This window comes from Nomia melanderi, chromosome 2 (genome assembly GCF_051020985.1).
Source record: "Nomia melanderi isolate GNS246 chromosome 2, iyNomMela1, whole genome shotgun sequence".
NCBI classification, from domain to species: domain Eukaryota; kingdom Metazoa; phylum Arthropoda; class Insecta; order Hymenoptera; family Halictidae; genus Nomia; species Nomia melanderi.
In genome coordinates this window covers 26,949,488-26,967,997 of record NC_135000.1, presented here as the reverse complement: position 1 = coordinate 26,967,997, position 18,510 = coordinate 26,949,488, and the positions used below count along the sequence as shown (strand labels likewise).

Sequence of the window (18,510 nt, the reverse complement as noted above, 5' to 3'; positions counted from 1 at the left end):
AAATCAGTACATTTCCTTATTCTCAATGATTTAAGTATTCAGCGTTTAATTTAGAATCTGCGAAAGGTTTTGTATACTAAAAAAAATCTTCGTCCGCAAAGGGTCAAGATTCATGAAAATATTTGATATTACAACTGCTGCGATATCGGAGTCTACAGAGTTCAAAGGGTTAAAGAATCACGCCGTCCTCGGATTGATCCCGTAGCGCGGTCGGTAAGACGACACCGGAGCCCGTGCTGAATAGTGACGCCATCTTGGTCGCGGCGCTCGAGTCCGTCGCCCGGCCGTGAACCCCCGGAGCAGGGGTCGCCTCTGAGCGGCGTGGGTTCGCGGCCCTCAGTACCGCGCGTCGTTTCGTGGAGTACGGTTGCTCTTTGTATTCGGCTCTCGTGATAGTGTGTCAGTTCGTTCGACGGTTTGACTCGGGACGCAGAGTAGATAGAATGACAGCGACGTGAGATTCCATTGATCCGGGATCGTCTTCCACGTCCGACTTCCTCTACCGTGTATACTTCCGTGTCGCGTGCTTCCCCGTGGTTCGACACTAAAACAAGGATGCGGAGCCTCGACGTAGCTACGTTTCTACTTAGCCTCCGTGAGTATCGCACACGGTGCGCGGTGCACGCACACACGTACACGCACGCACGCACGCACGCACGTTTAACCAAGATCCGCAGGATTCTTTCCCACTCTCCGGCGGTCCGCGCTCGCGGCACGGAATTATAGAGTCAGGCAGGCAGGGCAGGCAGGCAGGAGAAGCCAGGGCAAGAGCAGGCCAGGCCGCGGCCAGTCAGGCGAGCAGGGCAGCAGGCAAGGGGGAGAGAATCGGAGCAGGAGATATACCCCGCGTTATGGACGGTAACGGTTTCGTTTTTCCTTCGGAACGTTCAACCCCGGCTCTCAGGCGAATCTCTGTACTCCGTTTCTTTCTCCTCCGCGCTGTAATTATGGTTAATTGGGCCTGACTGCCGCGGCTCCGAGACAAACGAACGCTTTGAACAGTCTCAGCACTCCCCTAGCTCGCCGAGCCCTTTTTCTCACAGTGAACCGGGATCGCTCGAAAACGCGCGTCTCGGATCGTTAACGATCGCCGATCATTTTTACCCTTCTCCCGTCTCCCGTGTTTCCGTCGGCTCGCTCGGAACCGTATCGATCGGACGATACCCGATTCGTTGAGCCGAGTCTAACGATGTCCATCGGGCTTCGATTGGTTTTCGTTAAAAAGTCGAAAGCAGATACTCGGGGACCGGTAATTCTCTCGATGGATTCGACCCGTCCCACCGGAGTCGGCCCGATGAAAACGATCGGGAGAGAGTCGCGAAACGTATCCAATTGGTACGGGAGGATCGCCGGATCGGTTCGAGAGCGTTGCCAAAGCCGAATCGATGGCCCTTTAACACGGTCGGGCAATTCGGTGGACCGTTCCGTAAAGCGGCTCGGCTGCACCAATTTGCAGCTGGTCGAGCGAATCGGTCGAATCGGTCGTGTCGATCTCACGTGCACGGGCCTGAAATTCGTGGCGTCGATGCTGGTGGTAGTCCCTGTGGATGATGGTGGTGCGGCGGTCGGGTGGATGCTGGCTACGGCCTCTCTCCATCGTCCATGATGCCGGCCGGTTACCCGCCGGTGTGCCGCGTCTTTCCCTCACCCCTTGCTCTCTCACCCTCTTTCTCTCTCTCTCTCTCTCTCTCTCACTCTCTTTTACTCTCTCTTACTCTCTCTTTCTCCCTTGGCCCCCGACGACTCTGCCCCTTTCTCTTTCTCGCTCTTTCTCCCCCTCTCCCTTCCTCTCGAACGGCAGAACCGGTTCGATAGCCATGCACACCTACAAAGCGAATATACGCAGACTCGGCGGCAGAGAGGGGCCATATTACGTATCCACCTACCTAATATCGACGGTAACGTCGTATACGCGCGGCTCCACGTGTAATTAATAGGGATGCCGGCGAGCTACGATGCCGTCGAGTTCGACGATTCGTCACGGGCCGCTAGTTCCGTCCGGGAAGGCCTCGGTCGCCGAGATTTATCGGAAAAATCGCGGAAGAACGGACGGCGGCGCGAGCGTTCGATAGCGGCGCATCTGGACCGGCGTGAATCGATCCAGAAACCATCGCGGCGGTTGCACCCGCTTCGATGCCGCGTCTTTCGTCGACGCGTGTTTAATTCCGAATCAGCGTGTCTTCGAGAGTCCTCTTCGTCTATCCGAAGACGAACGGAGACCGATCGTCGAGTGTCGGAGCTCGAATATTCCCGTCGGGAACACCTGAATCGTGGCGAAGTCGATCGAGAGGTCGATCGATACTTCGAATCGGATCCCACGGGAAGCGAGAGCACGCGGCGACGCCGGCGTCCGTAAATACACGCGTACGAACGTGTTGTCGATGGATGGGCCGTGGCGTGGCCCCCTCGACCCCGCTTTTCCCTTCACCGGTGGTTGGTTGCCCCACCGGCCACTTGGCTATTCATCTTGGTCCGGTGCTCCTAATTACACGTCTCGGGTTACGGATGAGAACGAGCGTCCCGGCGTTCGGAGACGTCCTGTGCCCTGAAAAGGGGTACCAGCACACTGCTGCTGCTTTTTCCTCCGCTCTTCTCCCTTTATTTCTCTCTCTTTCCCTCGCTCTCTCCCTCTCTCTCCTGCTTCTTTCTCCTCTTCTGTTCCAGCGAGCTCTTCTCTCCCCCGGCCCCCTTTCTTTCCTTCTCTGTACATCTTTTTTACACTGGTTGCCACTAAAGGCCCTTTGTCCGTGACCCGGCGCGCGCGGCTATTTTATACGCCGAATGTTATTCAGCTCCGGAGTTACTCTCTCGCGCGCTCTCTCTTTCTCGCTCTCTCTTTCTCTCTCTTCTGTCTCCGGTCGCGCGCCCGTCTCTTTCGCTCCGAGGCGCTCCTGAAACCGCCATGTCGGGGAACACGCGCGACGAAGAAGCTCGAGGGGCCGGGCGGAGGGGCGGCGGGACCAGGCACGAAGAAAAATTGTATTAGCCCTTTGATCCCTTGGCTGCTGGTACGACTCGGTGGAAAAGAGCGAATAAAAGCGGAGGTCGCGGGTAATGCGGCTATTTACGCATGAAGAGCGAAAACGAGCTGCTTTTCCCGGGGAGCCGCGACACAACGCGGCAGGAATGGTTACGCGTGTTCCGGTTCCGGGCACGCTTTCCGCTCCGGACCGCCCTCGAAGACGAACAGTCAGGTTTTTCTCGACCCTCGTCCCGGCCAACGGACACTGTGTTCGTGTAACGCAGCTTCGCTCCTGTTTGCCGACCGTTTCGAAGGTTCGCGCGATGAAGGAAACTTTCAACGTCGATTTCGGAACGCTTCGTCCCGCGTGCAGCTATGTACGTTGCTCCGAGACGATGATCGCTCTCCAATGTTTCGCTGATTCTTATTTACACAGTGTCCTTCGCCCGTGAGTTGGCGCGCGGGCACAAGGGTAAGAGAGGTCCATCGCAGTGTTTACTTCATTTCGATTGGTTACGCGTAGTCGTATCGCCGAATAGCAAATTAGCATTGAAAACGGGACCAGGACGGATAGGAACTGACCGATCTGACCCGCATTTGCCTCTCTCCCGAGCGAAGGAGGATACGATTTCAAGCTCCGAAAGGCCAGCCCAGAAGTTAATCTTCGCGAGCCGTTAGAGGAATGATTGCGAGCGGTCGATCGGCGGTTGAAATTTTTCGGTGTAATATCACGGTAGGCGGATGCTCGATAATGATACAGGAAGCATCGAATCACCGGCGAACGCGATAATCTCGGGGTTGCGGCCTAACAAAACAGAGAGCGATCGGTGCCCGGAGAGCGAACGTGACTTTTCGTGGATATCGTGACGATAAATGGATACTGGTATCGTCGACGATACCGGGGCTTCCGGTTCTGTATTCCGACGGGACGCTCGGCACTCGACTCCCGGTGACGACGACTCCTTTTTTTCCCTCGGTGCTGCGAGTCGGCCGGCGCGCGGAGCGTGCCGGGGCGTCTGAAAGCGCGTAAAACGGTCCGTCGCGGGCGAAAGCAGCGTTTGATGACCCGCGCGGAGCGCAAGGAACGGGGGATAATATATTTCGAGCGGGCGGCGACGCGAGCGGGCCGATAGCTGCCTTTGAAATTCGCTCGCGCTTCGTTATTGTGCGCGGCGCGCGCGCCGGCTGAAAAACGCCACGCTCTCGCGGCCGCCCACGCGCTCGATCGGCCCTTTCCGTTCGACGAATTCCCTTTGACTCGGTCACGTGAATAGCTCCCCCGACGCGAATTCCTGCCCGCCACCGCGGCGGGCCTCCCGATTTTTCAATTTTTTACACGAGTACCCTTCTATCGCGTTTTCCCTTCCGCGTCGCGAGTGTTTTCCTTTTCTCCGGCAGCCGCGGCTCGGCATTCGCGTCCACTTGAGCGTGCTCGCACAACGGAGCGCGTTACACTTGCCGCGTCGCGGTGTACACGACGAAAGTTGTTCCGGGTTTGGGGGATCGTTGCTCGGGGCCGTTCCAGCCGTCCGATATCTCGATCGAGTTCCCGTCGAGCGCGGGCAACTGTGAAATCCCGGGGCGCGAAAAGATCGAGAGGCTCGGCGCCGCGAAAGGTTTCTAAGCAGCGGCGGCGAAACTCGTTCGAGCGCGGCGGGCACTCCCGCAGCCGGCCGTCTGGAAATCTTTGCCCGATAAGTGGTTAACGCCTTCCGCCTCGTCATCTTTCTTCGCTCCGAGAGAGTGTTTCGCTTTCAGTGCCGGCGACGTACGCGCCACCACCCTTTGCGAGCTTTTATTTCCCGCTCGCCTCGCGGAGCTCGTTCGTGAGTCCGGCGTGCGGTAATAGTCCGCCTAACGAACGTTAGAAAACGTTCGTGCGAGACGACGCTCGGGGACGAGGAGTTTTAAGGACGGAACGTCTTTATTTTAACGACTCGCTGTAAGAAATTTCAGGGACGACGGAGGAGGGGCCGGCTCGGTGTCACGTCGCTTCCACGCGCGCCTCCACTAATTCCCGTTTCGCCTTTTGTGCCGGTCACCGCGAAGCGCGACAGAGTGGCGTTGCTTCTCCGCTGTCAAAAGGGCGTTGGTACTCTAGCTCGCGTCGGGACTGGCGTCCACGCCAGTGGCGCGTGTCTTCTCCCCCCCGGCCCTCCCGCCGCTTTCCACCGTTTTCCTTTTCTCCTCGGCCAGCCTCCTCCCGCTCCTCCTTTTCTTCTCCTTTTCGGTTTTCCATCCCCGTTCCGTTTCCAGTTTTCTCTCTCTCAATAAGAAACCCACGGCTCGGCCGCGTCTTGTCTCGACACCCGGGTACGAAGAAAAGGGGGCTCTCGGGGCGCATTCAGTATCGTGAAAAACGTCCGGAGAGTGTGAATTTTACGGTGCTCGGAGCGTCTGGAAGGCGGCACTCCGGACACAATTTGCAGCGACGAGCACCCGCGCGCGACCGGCGGCGCGGAGCGGTGGCTGCGGTCAGGATCCCGTGAAAATGCACGCGGAATTTTTCCTTTCACCCACACGCGGAACGCGCACGGATACGGCCGCGTCCATACAACTTACGGCCGAGCGTAAATCATGTAGTTCGCGTAGCTCGCCGGCTGCGAGCCGCGTAATAAAGTGCGCGTTCTGCGTGCGCACGATGAATTATGCATCTGCATGCATTATGCGGACGTCACCAAGAGACGTACGTTCGAACGCCGCGCGATTCGAAATTGTTTTCGATGCGGGACAACCGCCCTTTGCGCGCGGCCCCGTCGCCGCCGCCGCGGTTGTCGTCGCGGGCTCTCGACTCCTAATTCTCCTCCGCCTTTTTTCTCTCGCGCGGTGTGTTACGCCGCGTCGAGATACGCGCGCCGAACGAAACGAAAATCAAGGAAAGAAACCGGTGGGGAGAAACGAAAACTCGTTAGCTCGGGTTGGTTCGTTGGCCGAATAAAGTATCAGGATTCCAGCGAGCAGTGGACAACCGTTCGAGAAAACGACCGAGATCCTCGAAGAGGCACGAAAGGCATCCGGCTAATGATCTTTCGATTTTAACGAGCCGATCGTTAGCCCGAGAGAGGGTGTAGTCGCGGTAACGAAAAGATTTCGAGTCGTAACGAGGCAAGTTCCGCTCGGCGGGGTAGTACTTCGCTTCTTTTCTTCGTTCTCGGAGGAGAGAGAGATCCCGCGCCGCGAATAATAATCAAACGGCGGCGGCGGCGGCGGCAGCGGCGTATCGCGAGCCCGTTTTCCCCGTCTCCGTCTGGCGCGCGCGGGCTCGCGCTCGAGGAGCGGGCGATCTCTTAGCTCGGGAGAAAATAGCTCCGCTCCCGCCGCTTTGAAGTTCGCCGGAAGTGGATCAAGCACGGAGGAAAAGGGACGTCCTTTGCAATCCTCCGTGGTTTACGAGCCGATCCACGTCTCGTGCCGCCTCTTCGTACGTTCGTTCGTTCGTATCGCTGCCGGTCGGCCGACGCTCGACGCTCCGCCGCGCGACCGAGCTCGGGGCACCCGAAAAATCGAGCCGCTTGTGTAAACGTCATAAAGCTAGCAGCTGCACGCCCGTCCGCCGAAGGAGGATCGAACACGAAGGAGATATTTGGCCCGGGAAGAAAAGTAATCTCGAGAGTAGGTCGTAAAAGCGGTCGTGTTTACTCCTCTGGGAGGTTCCAGGATCGGGGAGTCGCAGCCGAGCGACTCCGCCGCGAGACGGGGCCAGGGGGGAGGCTGCGGGCATTCTTTTTTTAGGCTTCGCCTGCGCCTCCCGTTGATAAACTTCGCCGACCATTGACATACGGCCGGGGGATGGAAACGTACCGCTCCGTAGAAATTCAGGGAAACTGGTTCTCGTCGAGTTAATCGCGCCGGTGATCCGTCTTTCCCTCCCGCCGGCCGTGATCTTCGAGGACAAAGCGTTCGGAAAGTTCGATCGCGCGTTCCTTACGTAACAGTTCGCTGCGAGTTCTCTTCTTTTCGGTTTCCCCGTTAGCGATCCTGTTCCGCTCGATCGTGCCGGTGCTTAGGAATTCGAAACGGTACCCGCGCGGCTTCACCCGCTAACGGTCGGAACCGTAATGCTCGGCCATAAATCTATAACAGCCCGGGCCTTGTTCCTTTTGTCCGCCTCGAATCGGGGCCTTTCCAGGTTTCCCGCCTAATTCCGGGGCCGGGTACGGTTGCCACTCCCCGGAGCCCTTTCGTTGTTTTCGGATTTCGTCCGTGTCTCTCGCGGATCCTGTCATTATCCCGGTCCGGGCCGAAAATTAACCCTTAAATTCTCTCGGTGGGACGTCCGGGGCCGGGCCCGGGGCCGAGGGACCGCGAGAAACCGGCAATTTACAGCACCTTCGGTTCGTGCGTAGCAGGCTTATAATCTCCGGCGAAATTTCGAAAGCAATTCCATCCCGCTAGCGAACCACCGAAAACGCAATTATCTGCGGACCCGTGAAAATTACCGTACGCCGCGCGGGGACGCGACGGTCGGGCTGCGTTACGGAATCGGTTTCGTCCGTGGGACACGGGTCCTCCCGTCGTCCCGTTCCAACGGCCGGGAACACGGTTCCGTTGATTTCCCGGCGAGGATTCGATTCGGGAATCGAAACATATATATTCCGTTTAACGAGAATTATTATGGTGCCGTCGAGCTAATTAATTACCCTTTGGAAAGCCGGCGAGCGTAAACGAGACGAATAGGCGGGCGAGATAGGTCGCGCACGTGCGCTGCCCGGCATCATCGGCGACGCGCATTGCCGCACATAACGCTTTCTGCCGCGGAAACAATCGATTGCCAACCCTGCCACGGGGAATTTAATCCGTACAGGGTACACAGAGCCGGTGTTTGCGAAATCACCGGGCCGATCGGTCCGCGTACAATGCCGAATCACGGCGCGGCGCGTTCCCGCGACCGTTTCCACCGATTTTTTTCCCACCGTTCTCCCCGCAGTTTTTCGAACGCTCCCCTCCCTCCGTTCCTCCCCACAAAGCCGAATCGGCGACCGTCGACCGACCGAAAAAATATGTGCTCCGCCAGATGACTCTTGTCACGGTGCGCTCCCCGCGCTCCCTCGTTTCCTTTTTTCTTCCTTTTGCCCCCGATTCTGTCTGTTCCCATCGCGTTTTTCCCTTCTTTTTTTCGCCTGCTGCTTCGATTCGCGGACGGTGACGTACAATGCGGTTCGTTTAATTTGCACGACCGACTGTATTTGCTCGCTGCTCGTTCTCTATGCTCGTTCGACGGTGGCCGCGCAAACGCGAGCTTTTTTTTCGCGGCCGCGCGCCGCTCGAGCCCGTGCGCCGCCCGGCGATTAAAAAATAACCAGTCGGCCGGCTTTGCCCTCGCGGAATTCAACGACAATCTCCGCAACGAATACCTGCTTCATTTGTTTCGACTCCGTCCCACCGTTAAATATATTTCCGGTACAATTGCGATACGGGAAGGAATAAAAGCGCGTCGCTCCCGTGTAATCGGAGCGCATGCGTGCGTTTCGCTCGGCCGAGGACTCGAAAGGAACGGGAACAATTATTTAGCGTTCCGCCGGCCAGGGGCGGAACCGCGCATTGACACCGGTACCCCGATGAACCCGCGATGCCAGCGAAACGTACGGATTAGTACTCTTCCGAGCGACACGGTTTTACGCGGACGCGAGACTCGCGGCAGTTCTACCTCCGCTTTTTACGTTCAACGTGTTCCCCGCTGCAGTACGAACCGTATACCTTAACGTGTTCCACGTCCGTGAGTTTAGGTCCATTAAAATTACAGCCTCCACTCCGACAGAGAAAAAACGGTACTCGTAACGCGCCGCGTGTAATGCTCGCGTAGTCCGAGCTTTAACGGCGAAGCATCCGTAAAGTCTGATCGTTTTCTTTTTCAGAGTTCCGTAAACTGTTCTAACACTTCCTGAACAGACATTAAAGTCGGACGCGATTCTTCCAAGTGCTCCGCCATTTTTCGGCGTACTGCGGTAACGTTCGTTTTAACAAGAACATCAACGTAGAACGGTACAATTAGTGTTACAAAAGAGAAGACTATCCTGTAAAGACCGTCATTTTTAAACAAACACGGAACACTCGTTCCCGCGTTCGAGACCTAACTGCGCGAACCGTTTCGAGAGATGTAAACGAAACGTACCGATGCACGAAAACCTCGTGTGTTTGGTTTACCAACTAAACACAGTCCGCAACAACGATCGCCGCAGCGTGTCAACTTTCCGCGGCGAGCACGCACTCGATAACGTTTCACCGAACGAGACGGAATTTCCCGTGAAATCTCTAACCTCCGCGGGAGGTCTCGCCAGACGAAGTCGATACTCGGGTGCCCCGAGTAAATTGATCCTCCTCTTACACGAATTTATTCGCACGGATTTCAGCGGCGGCGACGGCCCTCGTTAATAAAGTTGACTTGGCGGGCGGACCTCCGGGCCGATCGAATTTACGGCCGCTTTATGCAAATCCGGGTACACGCGCGCGGAAAATGCGAATACGATCCTCCGCGGGGAACACCTGCCGCACATTTTACCGGATACCATTCGGAGATCCTCATCCCCGCGGCCATTCTTCCCCGGCGAATCGTCGGGATTCGGGAACAGCGCTCCGCGGCGAGTAGACTGTGCAGAGTCACTCAAGGGAAATACATCCGCATTCGGCTGGGACGGGAACGGGCTCAGCGTAATCCGCTAAATCGCGACGCGAGACAAAAACGTCGCGTTAAACAGGGATCCGAGCCGTTCAACCGAAGATCCTCGCGCCCGCGGAAATCAAAGGGCGCCGAGACAATGCGGTTGCCTCGCGCTAATTATCAATCGAGTCGACGCGCGATATCGGCGCTCCGAGCGGAGCGTCGTTGTTCGCCAGGATCCGTTCTCAACAGCTCCCCCGAGGACGCGCCGTTCGATCGGCCCTCTGTCCAAATAATTAGCCGAATTGTCGTAACGTATCGCGCGTACCGTTTCCCCGCGATTGCGCCGCGAATCGATCGCAAACCGTTCGGGCGCGTCGCATCGAAAACACTTGTCGCACCTGTCCGAGCGCTCGCGGCGAGCGATCTAGATTACCGGACCGGTCGTGTTCGGCCGCGAACCGAAGTCGAGGGCTCGAGCCGCGAACCGATAATCCCATCGAATCCCGCGCCCTTCCGAGCCGCGATAAGTATGTTTCCATGTTCTCCCCGGCGCCGCGTATCGAGCCGTCCACCGATGCGAGCCATTTTCATGGCACCGCTACAATGGGAACGGCGGCGCGCGGACGGCGCGGGATTAACGTCCCGCGACAGGCGGTAATTTTATTGTAGTTGTGTAACGTTTGATCGACGTGTTTGCGCAGTGGCGACGGCGTTCGGCCAGGACGGCGACCTGTTCTTCTCGGTGAACCCCGGCGAGCACTCGGTCGTCGAGGGATCCTCCGTGCGTCTGAGATGCGAGGCGCAGCCCAGCTCGCGCGTCAAGTACTCCTGGAAGATCGACGGGCAGCCCCTCGCGCCGAGTCCCCGGCGGCACCAGGACGGCGGCGACCTGCAGATCACGAGGGTCAATCGGATCCTCGACAGCGGCAACTTCGTCTGCGTCGCGACGCACGAGGACACCGGATACTCCATCGACAGCACACCGGCCAAGATCGACATCCAATGTAAGTTCCCACTTTATCGCCTCTTTCCGTGCTTTCCCTCGTCCGTTGGTCTTATCTCGCGCAAAGTGGACTGTCCCGATCAGGGCCGCTTTCTCCATTAGCCACTTTTGGCGCGGTGCCCGGAGCGTACGTAAATTGTAGATTCTACGAAGACGGGATCTGCGGGAGGCATTACGGAGAATCGAGGGGGGAGGGGGAAGATTGATAGAAAGATAGTTCTCGTGTTCGTGGAACCGTGGACCTCGCGGAGCACGGGGCCCTCGAGAGCCTCGATTATCAATTTCCTCTAGACAGATTTTTAATCGCGCTTCCCCCGCGCGGTGCGCGAGCGACCGATAACTCGAATGAACCGTGGCGAGCCGTGGAATCAGACGGGGCTTCTGAAAACCGGAATCAAAGTAGATCCAAGCACCGTCGCCCGAGGGTTAATCTCTTTGATCCGGCGGGCACGATGCCGCGACGGCGTCGGCCAGACGGAAAACTCGATGGATTCGCAATTAATCGGACGGTGTCGGGCTCGGCCGCAATCGAGCCGGGGAATCGTTACCGCGCGGCCGAAAAGTATAAATCGTCGACGGCGAGCCGAGGCGTTTAACGCGGACAAGGGCCGCGCGATAATCGAGCGCGTTCCTTCGACGATTTTTTAACGAGCCGCGCTCTCCTACGCCGACACTTGATTAAGAACGTTTTGCGATGGGAGAGCTGGGAGCGGTGCTCGCGCGGTCCCGTGTTCACCGGGACCGTTCAACCGGTGTGTACAGGTATAATCCGGGCGGTTCACGCTCGCGTTGCTTAATCGACAAAGTGCGGGGCGAAACGAAGGAAAAAAGGGAACGCCGGAGATGGAAAGACAGTTTCCCGTGGCCGTCTATCGACGGGGCGGAGGGGCGGCCGGGGCTGATACAAAGCGACCGATACCACGGATTTCACCGCGGCTACGTTATTCTCACGGCACTTTTTAATCGCCCTTTCTCCACAAAAAACCCAGATCAAACGTCTCCTCCGTAGAAATTACTCGACCCGATCGAAACGGGAGAGAGACAAGTTGTAACGGAGGGGGCCGAAGGACGAGAGGCGCGCGAGTCGAAGAGCGACGCGAGGAGAGGAAGAGAGAGTGAATCGGGATAGAGGATGATAACGGCGAGAATGGGGTCGATATCGAAGGGACGAGGTGAAAATCGATTCGCGATATACCGGGCGGACGAACTCGAGTCCTTTTTGGTATTCGCCGTTGCCGCGTGCTCCCTCCCGCCGCGTTCCTGACCAATTATTCGGCCGCGCGACATTAATTAAGCAAGATAATTTGCCTTTGGACCGGGCTGCCCAATATGGCTACCGGGCGATGCGCGGCGAGCCGAGGCAAGCACGCTCGCCGTTCGCGTTTTAATGACTCGAAAACGGTGAAGTGGCGGCGCGGGAACGCGGAAAATAAAACCGGCGGCGATGGCGTTGGGCGACGCCGGCAACGACAACGACGACCGCGTTGAGCGTCGCGACGGGGCGACACGACCGGCGGAGAGAAAAACAGGAAAACGGAGAACGGGAGAAGTATATAATGTTACGAGCGGCTGGCACTTCGATACCCGCCAACGCCAGCGTACTTTTTTTCTCCGGCCTTCCTTTTTCCTTTTTTCCTTTTTTTTTCTTTTATTATTCGTAGCTGAAAACGCGTGCAAAATGGGCGCTTTCCGCGCGCAGGACGAGGGAGACCGAGCTGAAGCGACGGGGAAAGGAGAAAAAAACCGCGCGCGCGGCTTCGGGGGTGTGGGGGAGGCGCGGATCGCGGTGGCGCAATATTGAATGAATAATGAAGAAATTTGCGAAAAAAAAAAGTACATATTATTAAATCGGGGAAACGTCGAGAACGGGAGAAGAAGAGGGAAAATAGTGGTGAAACGGCCGCGGCGGAGGGGCGAGGAAGAGAGGAACGACGCCGGGGCGTCGTTAGCGGCCCGGCACCTCGTTATCATGTATCGTTTCGTAATTATTATTACACGCCGCTGCCAACCCGGTGAAGTGCACCGAGCACGAGTACATTTAGCGCGTGCTTAATACCCCGTCGCCCGGCTCGATTTCTTTTGATAATTGCGATAAATATAATAATGATAATGACGATGGAACGTTTTCTTCGGATCGCGTCGCGACGGCCCGCCGCCGTTTTCCCGCCCTCCGCCCCGTCTAGTCGTAATTTCGACGGTCGCGGCCATTCGTCCCGCGGGTCCTTTAACTCGCTGCGAACCGAGACGTCTCTCGCTCGCGTTCGACAAAACGCGGCTTATCGCGTTCCGCGTCGGGCGACTCGCTACGCCCGCCCGCTCCTCCCCGCGTCGGCCTTTAATAAGCTTAATGACGCCGCAAGGACTGTGTACACCTGTCGTTGAACGTTTAATCACGTTCCTCGTTTGATTAATCAAGCCGATTCCGAGCGCCGCTCACAAAGGACGCGCGGAACCTTCGACGCGGAAGATCGATGAGACGGTGACCGGGGACTAGGAAGTTCTCCGTTCGGTTCGACGGAAATCAGGAACATCCATTGGACTCGCGCGCGGCCGGAGAGACTCGGTTTCGCCGGCACGGTGACACCGTGGACGCGTATCGGCCAGTTAATTAAGCGGCCACTAATATTAACGTCGCGTCCCAATGCCGATAATTACACGCTACTCGCTGAACCGGTCCTACGGCGATGAGCAACACCGACGGAGAAGTATGCGGCGCGGGGAGCTGGAGGCAACGTTGCGCTCAGGAACGGAAGCGCACGCCGATATTCCGTGGCTCGCCGTTGCTAATCGATCGGATCTTTCAAGCGTTCGCTCGGATCTGCGTTTCGTCGGTGTGCAAGGTGTCCGGTATTCGCTCGATGTTGCTAACAGTTGGGAAACTACTTTCCGGGAGAATATTATACGGGTAACATAAAATATTACTAGCTGCAGGTGCCGAGTTCCGGGCTATTCAATTTTTAAGGCACTGCGTTCCGCGAGACCGTACGGCTCTGTTTATCTAGCATCCACAATATTTGTGCTGAAACAGTAAAATTGTACAGCACGCGCGGCTCTCCTCTCGCCGACGTATAAACGGAGCTGCAGACGCGCGCGGTGCGGTTGAAAAATGCGTCGGCAGACTTTGTGCGCAACGAGCGATCGTAAAAGCGGGCTGACACGACGAAAACTCGGGGCATAAATGGTTCGTATACCCAGAAAAATTCCTTATCGGTTAAGGAACGGTCGCGCGGTGACATTTACGTCCGCTCTCGCGTACAACTAATACCTCCGAACCTCCTCGTGCCCGGCCACCGGGTGGTCCAGTTATCTTTACTACTCGGGGCACGTCGCAAAAATGGTTCGAGAATATTTTCAACCCGGTGAACGGAGAGATACGAGGCAGCCGTTCGAGTTCGGTGGTTTCTCTTTGTCTTTTATACGTCGGGGGAGCGAACCCAAGCAATTTCGGTGGCAACGCACGCCCGAGAACGTATCGCTGGCGAGCTCGTTGCAGTTAATCCCGTAAACACGCTTTAACGCCCCGAGAACTCCGCGACGCGGAATACAGAAATGGCGTCACGCCGCGATTCTCGTCCCCATTAAATAGAACGTTTCCGCGCGTTCCCGAGACTCCAGAGGCGCTGTTTTTCGGAGCGCACGGCGTCGAGTTCGCCCGCGTTCCGCGAATTTCCGCGGAAATCGAAGCTAATCTCCTCGTCGTTCGCGACGCGGCCGCGCACTCGAAGCAGCGTCGCGAAACCGCCCGCCGACGAGAGCGAGGATCGTCGGCGTTGCATTAACTTAGCGAGCAATTAGCGAGTATCGGTGAGAGAGATTGGCGGTGTTTCAATTTTCCGGCCGGGAAAACCGTAATTAAATCGCGCGTATTCGGTGACGAGTAACCTCGCGATATCGAGAAACGACGCCTACGCGAAACCGCCCTCGCGACTTTCCACCCTCGAAAGGTCGAGCGTCTGACGAGTGATCTCTCGAACACGCTCGGCGATGACGAGCTGGCCCGCCGTGAATATTCCGTGTGCCACGCCGTGAAAACCATCCCTTTCCCTCTTTTAATTTTCAACCCCTCGGCTCGCGGCCACAGAAGCTCGGGCTACGCGAGGGACGGACGGTGGCACGGGGGTAATAACACGCCGAGAAGGATCCTTTGTCCAAATAAAAAAATAACATCTCGCTCCGCGACGAGGAAGGAGCTCGCTGCGATACGCGACAATGGATAGGAAGTTGTTCAGCCCCGAGCTACGGCAGCAGCGACGGGGATGAGAGAAAAACAGAGGGAGAAAGAAAGAGAGAGAGCGAGTGAGAGCGGAGAGCGGCGCGGCACGAGGGGCTGAATTCTCGGCGACGCGTATCGTCGGCTTTACGGGAGATCGTATCTGATTTATACACCGCGTACGCAGAATCGGCCGCCCGGCTTCCTGCGCGCGAGACAATATCGAGAACTTCTATGAGACCGTATTTATCGAGTTATTCCGCGAGCGGTCGTGCATCGCGCGACGCTGCCTCCTCTGTCTCGCTTCGTTCCGCGAGCCCGTTCGCGAGTATACATCTCCGAACCGGTTGAATTCCGAATGCGCCCCGCGAGTCCGAGCCGTCTAAAGGCGAGCCGAGCCGACGACGCCGCGCCGAGCGCCTTCTCCCAATTAAACTTTGCTGGTTACTTTGGCGGCGGGAAAGTAGCCGGACTTATTAATCCCGTTCCGCCCGAAACCGCTCGACGGTTCGGGGGATTTAACAACTCGAGGAGAACTGAAAGTGTTAACGCGATTCCGGGGACGAGTGGATAATGGGATCGAAAAGTGGCTCCAGCCACCGTGAAAAATCCTGTCTCTCGGCTTCTAATGGAGCCGCGCGCCGCGCGGCCGCGCGGTTAACGATCACCGGAGTGGGCTCGTGCTCTCGTCGGTCCTCGTTTACCTTCCTCGCGGTGCCGTGGCGTCGGTGGCCCGACAATTAGACCGCACGCATCGCGCGTCGTCGACGATGAGCTGTCGTTCCGTTGGAATCCCATTTCCTACGCGATAAGCGTCGCGCCGCCGCTCTTCCCATCGACCGGCCACGCCGAACCACCGCTTTTCGCGTTCTCAGCGCGTCGTCGGTTGTTACGCTCACTTTTTAACGAGCCTTTGACAGCTCGCGGCGCTTATCGGCTCGCGCGCGTTCCGTACAATGCCTCTCGACCGATTCGTACAAGATTTCCCCGCGAACTTACGAGACGCGCCGGCGAGCATCGCCGGCTGATCGATCGCTCGAGCTGCTCCGATTGTTGCTCGCATTCGAGAATGCATCGGACCGCCACGCAGTACTTCGAGAAATTTAGTGTCTTTCGTTGTAGCTCTTGAAACCGTTAGAGACATCGAATAGTTTGGGTTGAGTATGGTTAAAGATAATTGCTCTCAATGGTATGTACTGCCATGTTTAAAGACTTATTAGGTTTCTGTGAACAGTGAGATTTGTTCGAAACTGGAAGCACTTGAGAATCGCAAGATATATATTATATATAAATATGAGATCGGATTACCGGGAAATGGAGGAATAGAAAAGGAATCTTCCGAAGCTCGGTTTAGCTCCAATTTCTACCGAATCTCCTCAATCCGTTCAGTTTCGAGATCCCCGGACGTTTAAGAGCAATGGCAATAACAATCCGCCGGACATCGACGCAGGAGAAGTTGACTTTCAGAGAAAATATCGCCGCGTTCCTCGATCGGGAGCGCAGTGCACCGGCCCCAGCCGCGGTATCCCCGGCCATTCTTCGCGCTGATTGCGCGGTTGATACGTTTCAATCGCGGCAAGTCGCGCGATTGTTTTCCCCGGCGGTTAATGAACGTCTTTCCGAACGGCAACAATACGCTAGGCTCGTTCGACCCACTCGTCCCGACGGTTTTGTTCGCCGCGCACCTTTGACCGCGGCAACGAGTTAATAATTCCTCGCAGATTTAAACGTTTCCGGGGAAAAGTGGGATCGCGAGGCGCAGCGTTCGCGCGCGTGCACGCGGCCGGGGTGGAGGGAAGGATCTGGCGCCGGGTATCCGCGTTCTTGCTCCGCATTTCGAGCCCCACCGCTCGTGGGCTGCCTGCCGGCCGCATAATGCGAGGCCAAACGGCAATTAGGCTTCCTGTATTGTGCGCCGCAACAATACGCGTTTTTCAGCGAGTCCGCATTCACGAGGAACGCGCGCGCAAGCGAGCGAGCGAGCGAGCAAGCGAGCAAGCGAACGGACCCCCCTAAATACCGCGATGAATTTACCGCGCTGCGTCAAGGGAGTGGCTTGATCCAGATTCATCGGCATATTAATGACACCTGGACGATAAATCACAGGCGCGCGACCGTGCACGGGCTATTTCACGGCCGAAGGGTTCGTGGGAAAGGGTGGAGAAACCGGGGCGACTTAGGGCGAGAGGTACCTTCGAATTGATTCGGAAGCAGCGGCGGCGCTACGCGGAAATCCTCGAGCCGCGAGGAATCGGGACTGCGCGCGGAGGATTCCCTCTTTCGTTAGAGATTCACGGGCTAATAACTTTTACCCCTCTCGCGGGGAAAAAATTAGTTGCAGCGGCTTCGATCCGCTGGAGGGCGGAACGGACTAGAAATAAAAACACGTTGCCATGGTAGCTGGAAATTATGTATATCCCCTTTAAAGGGAGGGAATCCGCGGGATCTCGAGCCGAGCCTGCCACGGGGATTCTCTCGTTCTTTCCTCGTCTCCGCGTCCGCCTCTTTGCTCTTAGCCGGTCGGTCGCGCGCAGGTGGAGAACTCAATTCAGGGAGGGTTTGCTTGCATTTTCATTGTCTCGCCTTCGTGCGGGCTGCACGTCGCCGTCGCCGTCGTCGTCGTCGTAGACGTCTACGTTGACGTCGTTGGCTCGTCAGCCGGAGAGAGAAAGAGAGGAGAAAAGATGGGGGACGACGGAAGAGAGAGCAAGAGGAGCACGCGGAGGAGGTGGAGGAGGAGGAGGAGGAGGAGATGGAGAGCAGAATGAGAACGAGAAGGGCAGGCAGGGACAGGAGGAAGGGAAGGGGTAAGCTAATCGTTGAGGCTGCAGCCCGGGGCGGCTGCATTTTTTAAAAACACTACCACGAACGCTCGTCGCGGGCTCACACGAACGCGTCACGGGGAAACTTCTTTATCTTTCCTCGTCTCTCCTTTCTTCTACTCTCGGTCTCCCGAGCTCGCTGGATTCTCGCTAGCCGTGCCCCGGCGCATTGTGCCGAATGAATTGCAGGAGTGTAGCGCGCGCGACGCCTCGCGCCCGTACACGCCCGTTCCTCCCGTTTCGCCCGAGCTACTCCCGGCTGACCCTAAAAAAAAAAGGAGGAAGTACGCGCGGCGTATGTGCGCGCGTTGCCCACGTAAATTGCGCTTCCACGGTGTTCCGTGCTTTTTTTGTGCGCGACGCTCGCGAGACGGATTAAACGGAAAGAGAGAAAAACGCTCGACGAGAGAGCTTGTCCCGATGCTTTCTGCCCTTGCTAAACATCTTCTCCAGCTTGTCGCGTTCCGAGCGTTGCCGCCGTGTCCCGTCGTGTATTCCGTCGCGCGTCCCGTCGACTACACGGTTTTTCATTCCGTGGATCGTCGCGACTCGTATTCGGAATAACACGGTTTCCCTGTAACTCTCGATTTCCGTGCACCCGTCGTCGTCCGGACGAACCCTTCGGATTCCTTTCTCTTCGAGGCAGCTCATCCCTCGAGCGCCGGATCACTCGAGGGAAACGGATCTCGCGTCGCCGCCGTTCCTCTCGGAGGAGCCCGGGCCAAGGAGGAGTCGGGTTCCTCTGGAAATCGTGAATCATTCGCCGCGCGTCGACGATCGATGCTTTTTTCGAAGGTTTTTTCCCCCGGCTGAAAGCGCGACACTCGAAACAGGAGAATTTCCGTGGAGGCGGCTGGTTCCCTGCGATTTCCCCAGCCCTTTCGAAGCGTTCCCGGTCGATTTGTTTCGCAC

At 57.2% G+C, this 18,510-nt stretch overlaps 1 protein-coding gene across 1 annotated transcript in view; it reads left to right on the top strand.

The window, feature by feature from the left end:
- The first annotated feature begins 351 nt into the window (after positions 1-351).
- LOC116433536 (tyrosine-protein kinase-like otk) overlaps positions 352-18,510 on the top strand; it is a 43,786-nt gene continuing 25,627 nt past the window's right edge. The window contains exons 1-2 of the mRNA XM_031991702.1: positions 352-595; positions 10,265-10,567. Coding sequence (XP_031847562.1) covers positions 556-595; positions 10,265-10,567 — 343 coding nt within the window. The 5' untranslated portion in view covers positions 352-555. The remainder of the gene's footprint in view (positions 596-10,264; positions 10,568-18,510) is intronic.